Source organism: Gavialis gangeticus, unplaced genomic scaffold, assembly GCF_001723915.1.
Source record: "Gavialis gangeticus isolate Ggan-Ray unplaced genomic scaffold, GavGan_comp1, whole genome shotgun sequence".
NCBI classification, from domain to species: Eukaryota; Metazoa; Chordata; order Crocodylia; family Gavialidae; genus Gavialis; species Gavialis gangeticus.
In genome coordinates, this window is record NW_017729000.1 from 47,866,022 (window position 1) to 47,878,544 (window position 12,523).

General features: G+C 44.1%; 1 protein-coding gene across 1 annotated transcript in view; it reads right to left on the bottom strand.

Moving 5' to 3' along the window:
- The window catches only part of PSD2 (pleckstrin and Sec7 domain containing 2), a 269,100-nt gene that overhangs the window by 110,585 nt on the left and 145,992 nt on the right, over window positions 1–12,523 (bottom strand). The window contains exon 4 of the mRNA XM_019506603.1: window positions 9,404–9,598. Coding sequence (XP_019362148.1) covers window positions 9,404–9,598 — 195 coding nt within the window. The remainder of the gene's footprint in view (window positions 1–9,403; window positions 9,599–12,523) is intronic.

Genomic DNA, 12,523 nt, shown 5'->3' on the forward strand with positions numbered 1-12,523 from the left:
CCAGCCCGCTGGAACCCCACTGGGTGCTGCTCCCCAGGTGGGCTCGGGGAACAGTTGGATTGGGCAGGGTGCTGCCTCTGAGCTGGGGCAGCACCCACCCCACTAACAGCCCACCTGGGCGGCCCTGGGGGGTGCTGCCACTGCATGCCAGCAGCTCATCCCCTGGCCGCAGGATAGGCAGGAAGACTCCACTCAAAAAAAAAAAAAGAATCAGGCCCCTCACCACTTCTACCTTCAGCAGCCTCCTGCAGCCGGTAGGATGGCTGGGGCTGCCCAGGAATGGGCTGGCATGCCCCTGGGGCAGTATGGGTAGGTGGCAGGAGGGTAGCTGTGTTTGCTGGTGGCCAGAGAAGGTGGTGGGGATAGTGCACAAGGTGCTGGAAGCCTGGGCAGGCTCAGGGAAGCATTGGATCAGGTGCCTCCAAGCTGGGGCAGCACCCAGCCAGCAGCTCACCTGGGCTTCCAGTGCCCCACACACCATCCCTACTGCCTTCTGTGGCCATCAGGAAACCCAGCTGGCCTCCTGTTGCCTTCCTCTGCTGCTCCAGGGGGAAGCCAGCCCATTCCCGTATGGCCCCAGGCATCCTGCTGACTGCAGGAGCCTGCTGAAGGAAGAATCAGTGAGGAGCCTGATCCTTTTTTTCTGCGGCTGCCTGCCTGCCTGCAGCTGGAGGGTGAGTTGACAGTTGCATCATTGCAACTACATACAATCAGGATGTAGTTTAGTTTGCATTATGCATTTGAAACCCCCAAAACTCATGCACGTGTACAGCATGACACCATTAAGCCACATAAAATGACATTTTTGTCATGTGTACACGGTAATGGTGTCACATGCACAAGCGCCCAGGTAGTCTAAATCAGGGTCTTTTTCTTGCAAGGGCCAGCCACTAGAGGGAGACATGATTATATGCAGAAGATTGATACAGTGTGCTTGTTGAGCTTGTTCTGAAGATGTCCTGTATAGGTATATATATGCAGACGTAGAAAATACTAGCACAAAACCGTTATGCCCATTATGTTCAATGGGTAGGAAAAAATGCTGGTGGAGGAAAAGAAACAATAAAGCATCTGTGGTGATGGCAAGGTGTGGTATCTGGTAGGGGTGAGGAAATAATTAGGAGCTGAAGGAGAAAAGAAATTTAGGAAAGTCCTCTCCCCCAAAGTGTGAAGCTGACAGTGCAGTTCTGTCTCTAGCACCAATACATTTAATTCAGACCAATTTGCTATATCATGTTTTAATTTTCATAGACTCGTGGATGCTAAGGCTAGAAGGTATCAATCAATCACCTAGTTTTACTTCCTATATAACTCAGATCACTGAATTTTACTCATTTACTGATGTGCCAAGATGAAGAACCCATCACATCCCTTGGGAGATTTTTTTCAAATGGTTAATACCCTTGCTATTAAAACAGTTGTGCCTTGCTTCTAATTGGAATTTAACTCCCAGCCACTGGTTTGTCTCGTGTCTCTTAGCTAAATTAAAAAACCCTTTGGTATCCTACAGTTTCTTCATGGAAAAGTACAGATACGCTGTAATCAACTAACTTCTTGATCTTTTTGATAGGCTAAACAGGTAAAGCTAATTAAATCAATCTTAAATTAAACTCCTTCTGGAGACCAGGCCACTAATTGCTGCTGGAAGGGCAAAAGAGGTTTCTGGGGAAAGGCAAAAAAGGTTTCTGCTAAATCCAGTGGGTTTAGGGGAAGAGTATCCAGATCACGGTAGCTGTTTCAGCACCCTGGGCAAAACGCATTTTGCCATCCTCCTTCCTCCACATTCTTCTAGTCAACCACCAAAACTGAAGAGTGGATGCTGATCATGAATCTGCTCCAGAAATGCTAACCCTCCAATTCTGCTCTTTTGGGTAATTCCCCAGCTAGTCCATAGGACAGACAGCCACAATCCAAGAAAAATCAGAGAACCATAAACAAGGATTGGAATAAACAACAAACAGCAAATCCTCTCAAACTCAGAATGAAAAAAAAAAGGAAAAGCACCTCCCACTTCTCTTTATGAGAAGGACATTTCTCAGGGAATGCATACAGTACACATTTCTCATAAAGTTCCTTTGAAAGATTTTCATAGAATAAGATGCAATGTGATATCAATGAGCCATATGCTGATTACAATAAGCTATTGCAGAGTATTACAGGATATTGATGCATGTTATAGATATTGGGAAGCTCTCTGCTGCAATATCCCCAGCTGCACACCAAGGACCAAATCCTATGCCACCTATTAGATGCATAAATGGACTTAGATGGCTAAATGTACCCGGTTTAAGCCACTGAAAATCCAGTAATACATCTTAACTTTTGTAATATATTGTCATCCTACCCTTAAAAATAAATCACAAGGAAGAGTCAAGGAAGAAGAGGACCTATCCACTTTTTGTATCGACACATTTTCAGGGACTTAAGCAGGGCAAAACAGAATCCGACTGGCTATCTAAGTCTACTTATATGCCTAATAAATGGAGTAGAATCTGGCCCAATGCACACCATGTCATGGCCTATTGTTGCACAACTGTGGATGATGCCCAGTAAGAGGCAGAAAGAACATAGTTCAGCTTCTAATTCCCAGCTTCACTTTACAGGCCCAGTGAAAAAACAGGTATTTTAACTTGAAAAATGTAGCCAAATTGCCATGACAGCCACTGAGGGGAGATAACCAGGGGACCTATTTAACTTGTAGAGGGTCAACTTTCACTGACTATAGGGTTTCATTTTAATGCAGGCTCCTCCTGTGTCTACAAAACATCAAGAAGATGTCACTGTCTGACTTGCAATTGCAGCTGAATCTAGTGCTCCATTTCCAGGTCCTGTCCATTAAAGTCTAATGACCTTTCAGTCAGGGAGGGAGGAGGAAAAGCAATGCCATCCAGCCCCGAAGGGCATCATTTGAAAAGGCTTTTGATACCCAAGTAGCTCATCAGCTGTTTGATGGTGCAATCATATCATGGCATTTAATATGACTTTGCAAATTAACAAGAGAGTCTTTGGGGATAATTTAGCCAGAAAATAAGCACCACAATCTAATTGTAAAAAACCATGCTGAGTCACATGCAATGTTATTCTGCTGTGAGTTCTAGGACAAGATTTCACACAGACTCCAAAGTCCAGGTCAGAGATCTGCCTGCCATTTGGGCAGCATATAGGGCCCTAAATGGCTCTGAGGAGACAAGGTCAGATTCCCCTGGTGGAGGCACTGCATTGGGCATCTGTAAGTGGTCCTTTCATAATGACAACCCCACTTTCACATCATGACATGGGGTGTGTTTGAGGAATGACCTAGAAGGCCATTGGGAAACATCAGGGGGTTTGGCAGGGAGGAGGAACCTGCCTGCCACTACTGCTGTCCCTAGCTTAGCCCAGCTGGAGCAGAGCAGGAGCAGCTCTGAACCCTCCCCTCACTTCCCTGACATTTGGGAGCACTCAGAGAAGTAGGCAGGGAAGGGGAGGTGCCTCTGAGCACACAGGGGAAGGGAGGAGGGGTTTTTATCCCAAGTCACAGTTATAAAAAAACTGCTCCCACAATGTCATCTACTGAACGGGTGTGTGTGTCCATGCCACTGCACCCCCTCTGGATCAGCCCCTGCTTACATTACAACTTTCTTCCCAAAGCATTCTACAAATGAAACAAGCTGATATTCCAACAAGAAACAGGAATCCCTATGCACATTACTGTAATGCACCTATTTCTGGAATAAAACTCTGCTCAGAAGCCACCCCTCTAGCTCAGGAGATCCGACCATCTGTCAGTAAAAGAAGCCACAATTTATTTTATCAGTGGATGTATTTATTTTAATATTACAGTGATGCCAAACCTGTGCTCTGGGCACAATGCACATAGTAAATAGCACAGCTCATCACAATAAACAGGAGAGATTTATAACAAGAAACACAATCCCTGTAAAGTTATCCTTAAACAAAGACGTGAGCTCCATTTCCCAGTCACTTTTCCTTTCCCTCCAGGAGGAACCTGGGAGAGCAGGCAGATCTTGCAGCATGTACTAATATCCATCAAGTCTGACATTAGGTGGGTCAAAACAGAAAAAGCACTCAAAAGCCCTGAAGCCCCAACCAGCCCCTTCTTAACTAAACCCCAAAACTATTCACCCCAGTCTGGGAGGACTGCAAATGCAGAGCCACCAAGCAGGTTAAATATGGTGGGGGCTCCATTATGCCCCTTTCCTTTCTTCATTTCTGTTGTATTACTTGCCCCTCTTCACTTAGATGACCTGTAGCAGATGAACTCCAACCAGGCTCCCAGTGAGGTAGCTGAAGACAGTCAATCCCTGCAAGGCAACAGAGTCCATGTTAATGGGCAAACAGGTTTCTGTGGCAGCCAGTACTCAATCATAGAAGATTAAGGGAATGATCTTAAGCCCATGGAAGTCAACAGGAATCTTTCCAGATTCAGCCCTAGATCAATGCGAACTGAGGAACAGGGATTCATTCCTGGCTGTACTTTACACTACACAACCTACTGAAGGGCAACCAATGAGACTACAACCTACTGAAGGGCAAGCAATGAGACTTCCCTCCTGAGGCATAAGGATGCACTGGGCTGATGTGCCAGCAAAGCAGACACTTACATAAGAACTGTATGCCACATTACATAGAGTACACACAAGCTTGATGCTTTTGCCCCTATATAAAGTTTTCTCCTTTTGCAAGACAGCAAATGCTAGAACAGCCTATTAGACTGTATTAAGTCACTAACACTCCTATGCTAGACCTGGGAACAGAACCTGGCTTTTTCCACATATTTCTCCCCTGGTTATCTCGACCTTCTTTGAATGAATATACACTATACTACACTGTTTTAAAAACCATTACTGAATAATACTTTTCAACATAACCAAGTAGTTATTTCCCAAGCTCACTTTTTTGCACTGGATTCTGAATCAACAAAGATTTCCTTTCAACACCAAAAAATTCAGGTTGATAAAATCTACTTACATTCCAGAGAAGATGAGTTGCTACACATAGCTTTGGTTTCAAGGATGTGCCTTTGAGGACCCTCTGACATAGCCCAGGACAGACGACTTATTTGGTGTGGTGTTTGCTCCATGGCTGTAAAAGTGGTTTGTAAACATACTCTTTACTGGTGCAATGGCATTCTTGCTTTATGGCAGGTAATACAAGCACCTTGATTCTGCATCCAGTAGGTTTCCTGATTAGAGACTGAGACTGTCTTGTAGCATACAATCCATTGGTGCTTCTTCTTACCATTCCATGCCAGGGTGGGAGTTAGCAAGAGAAGGGAAACTACAGATCATAGGAGAGGATGAGAGCTGATCTGATGCTGCAGCTATACTTTATCATTTTTTCTTTCAGTGAATAATTTATTCACCAAAAGACAATGCTGTGGGGACTAAAACAATTCACAACATTTGGGTTGAATTTGATCTATATTTGCACCTGAAAAGAAACCATTTAAATGTACAAAAGTTGAAATATTTTGGGCCAGATTCTATTCCAACTATTAGGCTCCTGCATGGACTTAAACATCTAAGTGAGATTTCTTTCCACTCTGTTCATATTCCTGAAAAACACTTAATGCAAAAATAGCGTGTGGGTCCTCCTCCTCCTCACTGGTCTTTTTGACTCAGTCTTAAGAGTCAGATGAAAGAGTGTTACAAAGGTAGACACAGTAATGGATTTTCAAGGATTTGAACAAGTTGGAGTAGTATCACACTTTGGCAGCTAAGTCTACTTAGACACCTAATAGAATGGAATCTGGCCCTTAGTTTCCACATTTTCTAAGTTAAGTGCTTTGACTTTTCATTTTTGAATGATGCTTTTGTTTAGTACATTCTCAAATTTAAAACAGAAAGGGAATAAAATGGATTTAGAAACCTGAAAACACAATGAAGTGTTTTATTTTGCCAGCACTCAAAGCAAAATATGTTTGGTTTTTAGTTTGGCAAAAACTGAAAGCCCTCCATATACCTGCTTGCAGTGCAGCTCTTTAAAGGGCTTGTATATATATCAATGGTAGTTTTCTGCATCTTAAGGGGAGAGATCCACTGATCTAACTGGAGTGGAACACCTGACCAATAGGGCTGCTCGAAACTTCAGGTGGTGATTCAATTCAGAGGAGATTTGGCCCAATTTGGTGGTCGCAGCTCTGAATCCGAATGGAATCAGGGGACCAATTAAAAAGCCTGAACTGATTCAAAGCTCTCCAGATCCTCAGAAAAATTCAGAGAGCTTTGATGATATGGGCAGTCCCCAGTGGTTGCAGCGGGGAACTGCAGCTGACTGCGAGCTGGTAAGGACTTGGGGCAGGGGACCATGGGGGGAGCCCTGGCAGCCCTCCCAGTCCCCCCGCTCCCCCAACCCCTGCCTGTTCTAGCTCCCAGTACTTTAAAGAAAAGCCCCGGTTCTCACTGGGTGCTGCTGGGTGGTGGTGGGGGGAATCCCTGCTGCCCCCCACTGCATCGGGGGCTCTGCACGAGCCCCCTGACTACCTCCTCACTCCCCCAGGCCCCCCATGGGTGCCCCATCTGGGCCAGGTCTGACCCTTTAAGAAAAAAAATAAAATAAAAAAAATGAGAAAAGCCCTGGGACTCACCGCTCCTGCAGCAGCCTCCGGGCTTTGGGGGGCTCATGCAGAGCCCTCCACATGGTGCAGGGCAGCGGGGGGCAGTGGGGATTGCCCCCCCCCCCAGCAGCAGGAGTGGTAAGTCCTGGGACTTTTATTGGTTTTTTTTTCTTTCTTAAAGGGCCAGAGCTGGCCCGGGTGGGGCACCCATGGAGGGGGCAGCTGGGGGAGTGAGGGCGGGGATTAGGGGACTTGTGCAGAGCATCCCATGCAGCATGGGGCAGTGGGGGGCAGTGGGGATCACCCTCCCCCCCTATGTCTGGCAGTATCTGGTGAACCAGGGCTTTTTTTTCCCAAAGAGCTGGGAGCTGAGACAGGCGGGGCAGCCATTGCCGGGCTGGGGGAGATGGGCCTGGCTGATTCAGAGATTCAGCAGCAGCCAAATCTCTGAATCAGTTTCGGCCAAATAGATTCGGGTGTGATTTGAATCACCAAATCAAATCACTGTCCCCCAAATCAGCTGAATCCAAATCTGAAGTGAATACTAGCCACTAAGCACAGGTCTACTGACCAGTGCTGTCTGCTATACCTTGTGCTGGCCCTTATGCCAAAGTTGGATATACAAAGAGACAGGACAAGAGAAGCAGGCTGTGCACGGAGTTTGGTTCTTTCTCTTCACGCTGTAATCAACCCCTTTTGATGATCTCAGTGTGAGTGATACAGTCATGAGTAAAGAAAGGAAAAGGGAGACAGGCATGACAGAGTAACAGCTAGAGAAAATAGCAGGAGAAGCAATGCTTAGCATAATTGCACAGACAAAGTGAAAGTGGAACAGTGATGAACAATATAAATGATTACTGCTCTACATTGAAAATTGTTAACAGCGCTCCTTGTACATCAGCAGCTGTATTGAGCATAAATGGTACTTCCTGTAGCCTCAACACCAACTCCTGCTGTTAATTTTCTAGGAGGGACAACCGAGCCCCTGAGACCTGTCCTGGACTAAGTTGCTTGAAGATATTCAATGAAATGAATAGTGATGAGAGTTTTGCTGGTTTCTGCCCTACCACCATCTCTCCAAAGCAACCAGTTTTTCTCTGTTCCTTGGTGGTTGCTTACAACAAATTTCAGTGTAACTTTAAGTCCAGATCTGTATTTCAAAATATAACTAGACCCTTGTTCATTTCAGTGGTCTTGTTTGGGCTTATCTAGAGGCAAGGGCCTTTGATCATGGGGCAAGGACATAAAGGTGTTTATGAATGATTATCTGTGAAATTCACATTCTGATCCTCCTCTAGACTCAAACATCCCCAAGACTTGAAGAGCTTGGATTTAGGTGTTTGGACAGATGTTGACTTCATAAACTGCTTTTTATTTGGAAGGATTTCCAAACTCCTGATTGGAACTGACTCTAAAGCAAGCCCAAAAGGTCTCTAAAAGCATTGCTGGATTATGACATGCTGAGGCCCTAAACTATGTCCAGCTTAAGAGGCCCCGTATGATAAAAATAATCCAATATATGTATATTATTGTTATATTAGAATGAAAATGTCCATATTTAGAGAGTCATTTTCCCATATCTCCTTTATTTAACAACTGATTATTATAAAACTTGATATTGAGTCAGTTTTTTTTCTTATTTAGAATCCCCTTATATTGTACCATCCTAAGATTCATAGCTGTTAGGGTCAGAAGGGACCTCAATAGATCATTGAGTCCAACCCCCTGCATAACCAGGGGAGTGTGCTGGGTTCAGATGATCACAGCCAGATGCCTATCTAACCTCCTCTTGAAGACCTCCAGGGTAGGGGAGAGCATCACCTCCCTTGGGAGCCCATTCCAGATTTTGGCCACTCTAACTGCGAAGAAGTTCTTCCTAATGTCTAGTCTAAATCTGCTCTCTGCTAGGTTATAGCCATTATTTCTTGTAACCCCTAGGGGCGCCTTGGTGAGTAGAGCCTCACCAACTCCCTTCTGTGCCCCCATGATGAATTTATAGGCAGCCACAAGGTCGCCTCTCAACCTTCTCTTGCGGAGGCTGAAGAGGTCCAGGTGCCTTAGTCTGTCCTTGTAGGGCTTGGCCTGCAAGCCCTCAACCATATGAGTGGCCCTTCTCTGGACCCTCTCCAGGTTATCCACATCCCTCTTGAAGTGTGGCGCCCAAAACTGGACACAGTATTCCAACTGCGGTCTGACCAGCGCCCAATAGAGGGGAAATATCACCTCCTTGGTTCTGTTTGTCATGCATCTGCTGATGCATAATAAAGTGCCGTTAGCTTTTCTGATGACTTCATCACACTGACGACTCATGTTCATCTTGGAGTCCACTAGGACTCCAAAATCCCTTTCTGCTTCCGTGCTGCCGAGCAGGTAACTTCCTAGGCAGTAGGTGTGCTGGACATTTTTCCTCCCTAGGTGCAGCACCTTGCATTTCTCCTTGTTAAATCGCATTCTATTGTTTTCTGTCCATTTGTCCAACCTGTCCAGGTCTGCCTGTAGTTGTTCCCTGCCCTCTGGTGTGTCCACTTCTCCCCACAGTTTTGTATCATCTGCAAACTTGGACAGAGTACACTTCACTCCCTCATCCAAGTCACTTAAGATGTAGCTTACGTAGCTTAAGCCTAAACTCGGCACTGCCTAAAAGAATGAATCCTTTAAGAAATCATTTCTGCCTTTACCTTATCCTGTTCCAAGCAGTGAAGCCATCTGCACTTTCATTCTCCCATGTATTAAGGCTACATTCACTCAGGCTACAAGTTCAAATTTGTTAATCAAAATCAATAATTGCGCATATCTCCTGGAACCCATGTCTTCCAATGACTGCCTTGGGCTCAGGTCACTTACTTTTTCCCAAGCTGGCGTGCAACATCACAGCGCTTGAATCCTTCGAGGTTATAGAGGCGTTTGGCAAGTCTCTTGGCAGCTTCATTATCCGCCTTGCAGCCATTTGCTAATGTGTCTGTGCTGCCATGGTCTAGCTGCTCAGTGCTGCCCATGTCAGAGTCCGAGTCAGAAAGAGCATCTTTTAAGCTGGCGTCACTGTGCGATAAACAGAAAGTGATTAAAGAAACAGGGGCAGTGCTTTTTTGGAAACTCTGAAAAAGCCTGGGAGGTTATTACCTTTAAACCCCAAAGGGCTCTGGCATAAATATGTTTTTAGGGAAATATGACCTGCTTTTCAAAACACCCCATCTCAGGGACCAGAGGGAGTTTTGTTAGAAAGTGAAAGGATGTTTAAAGTGACACAGGTAGATCTTTTCATTACCAGATGCAACACTTCCAAAATCAGACAACTTATGAACTTCACAGCTGGTAAGCAGCCATCCAGCCAGTGATTCTCAATGAAGATGCTGTGGCACCCTAGGGTGCCTTGAGATCCTTTCAAGGGTGTCATGGTGTGCCATGCAATCTTAGTATTGTTAGGTGTACAGGCATGATTCACATGATAAACTCAGAGATTTCAAATACAAATTCACAGTATTAAAACAGTCTTTCCTTTTGAAGTCTTTCTGCATTCTTTACAACAGAAGAATTGTTCTATTATTTTTTGTGTAGCCAAAAAACAAACGAAAACCAAGAGCTGGCATTTTCTGAGGGGTACCTGGGGATGCCTTAATACTAAAAAAGATTGAGAAACACCGATTTAAGTGTGTATGAATATTTTTACAATTAATCATGCATTTATTATTTGGAAAGGACTACACATCCTGAACATTTTTATCACTAAACTAAAAACTGTCTGAGATTAAAATTAAAAAACACAGAAGACAACAGTATGTCTCATTCTTCCCAATGCACTTTGCTCACACTTTTAGGAAGGATAAATCTGACTTGACACCTGCACATACAAGGCTATAAATACATCTGCTTTTCCTTCCCACACCCTTCAAAAAGTAAGAACATTTAAATTTTGAATCCTTAAAGCAAAGGCTGTTTGTCTCCAGGCCTTGGCTTTATTTGTCATATGAAGAATGAATCTGGAAATGCAATTAAATCTGTCCTTTTAATACAGATTGTTTAAACATGTAAACTGTTCTTATTTAAGTAAAAATATTTCCCTTGATACACATTGCCATGGAATTTTAGGCTGAAGGCATTATTGCAAGCTTTGGACAAAGTTATCTTTGGTATAGAGTATGCCTCCCTGGCTGCCTTCTAAGTTTTTATGAATTTAACCCTTATGGTCCTTTCCTTGGTGACTTGTTTCTCCTGGGGGATTTTGTAAGGGTAGTACCAAGTTGAGTTTTATCTGCAGTTATTTATCTTCTATTTAGGGAACAAGCTATTTTTCCTAAAATTGAACCTGAAAATGTATTGTTGACTGACACGCAGAATTTACTTACGACAAAAAAGTAATTGCAGTACTTCATGCAAATTGCATATTGTCTAAGCAGGTTAAGTACGATTGGGTAAAATAGTTACAATGCCATAAGCATCAACCCACATCCCTATTCATCGCCTCCTGTTTGCGGCTTTGAAATGTTCACTGAACTTTGGTAGTGTTGGAGTGTTGGTGTAGGCACGATGGTCCAGGAAACATGCAAGACACAAGGATTTTTGGGGGTAATATCTATTATTGAAATGACTGTATAGGTGGTAGATATTTTAAACAAGCTTTTGGGCACAAGATATTATTCCTTATATTGTTCAAATTGGAACACTCAGGTAACATTTATTTTCCCAAGCTTCTTGGTGAGGGCTTGAGCCAAGATGGAAAATTTGTGTACAAAATGTGAATGCAGACCTTGTTCCTGTTGTCCAGTGCCTAGCAGAAGGGTTACATTTTGTATGGGCAGCAGACATTTTTCATACCTGAAGAAAGGTACCTTGTGCCCAAAAGCATGTTTATAATCTAGGTTCAGTGATGCACTTCGTTCAATAAATGATACCACCCCCAAAACTTCTTTCCTCTCACTGAACTTTGGGCATCTTTGTACAGTGAATTCAGTGCTGGCTGACAGTCCTGCATATTGAAGTGCCTTGTGGTCCAGCGAGAGATAGTCAGGACCAACTTCCTGTAACTGCTCCACCACTGCTCACTGTATGAGTGGAGGGGTTTGTTTCACTTCCTGTCCCCAAGCAGCATCTGGTACCCTGTCCAGTACTTACCATAGACACTCTTTTACATTTGCCTGGCATGGCAGCATTAGTCAATCCAAGTAAGCATAGAACCATTTTCTTAGTTTGCTCCAATCCACTCTCTAAATCAGCTGATTTACACAGGGTTGAGAGAGTCTGGGTATATCTGCCCTGATACTTAGGGTTGAACTTGAGGTTATCCTCAATTAGCCTGAGCTCTGTAAGTTATCTCTCTCCCTTTCTATATCACACTTTGAACCCTGCATCTAAGCCTCCACATTGTGCTGCTTATTTTTTCAGTGTGGCACTACTATGTATCCCAGATTCTCTTGCAGAGCCCTTCTATGGATTGGTCTGCAGTATACTTCTCTTCCTTTTCACATCCGTTTCTATTTATGAATAGAGATAGAGAGAGGCTTTGGAAAGGCCAGAAATCAAGAGCAGGGAATTATGGGATTGCTGTTGAGAGCCTAAATGTTAGGGTGAGTTTCAAACACACTGCAAAAAGGTACAAAGCAGAAAGGTAAGCAGCCCAGGGTCAGCCTCAGAGATCTTCTATAACTAGCTTGAGCTGAACAGCCGGCAGGGGTCAAGCTCAGGGCTTCACAACATAGTTGATTGACAGGTATAGACTAGGCTCTCACTGCTAGTGTAGACTCAGCTGATGTTGCGCTGGGACCCTTGTAACTAATTTAATGTATTTTATTGCACATTTAAACCTGCTCTCTCCCCTTGTGCCAAATTTTCCTTTGAGACGTTTGCCTCATTAGCAACAGAAACAGACATCCCTGATACCTACACCTATCTTTTGTAGAAATGGAAACTTTGTTCAGCCCATGCATCACTTACTGGTACTGATACAATTTGGCAAAGGATTTTATTCCA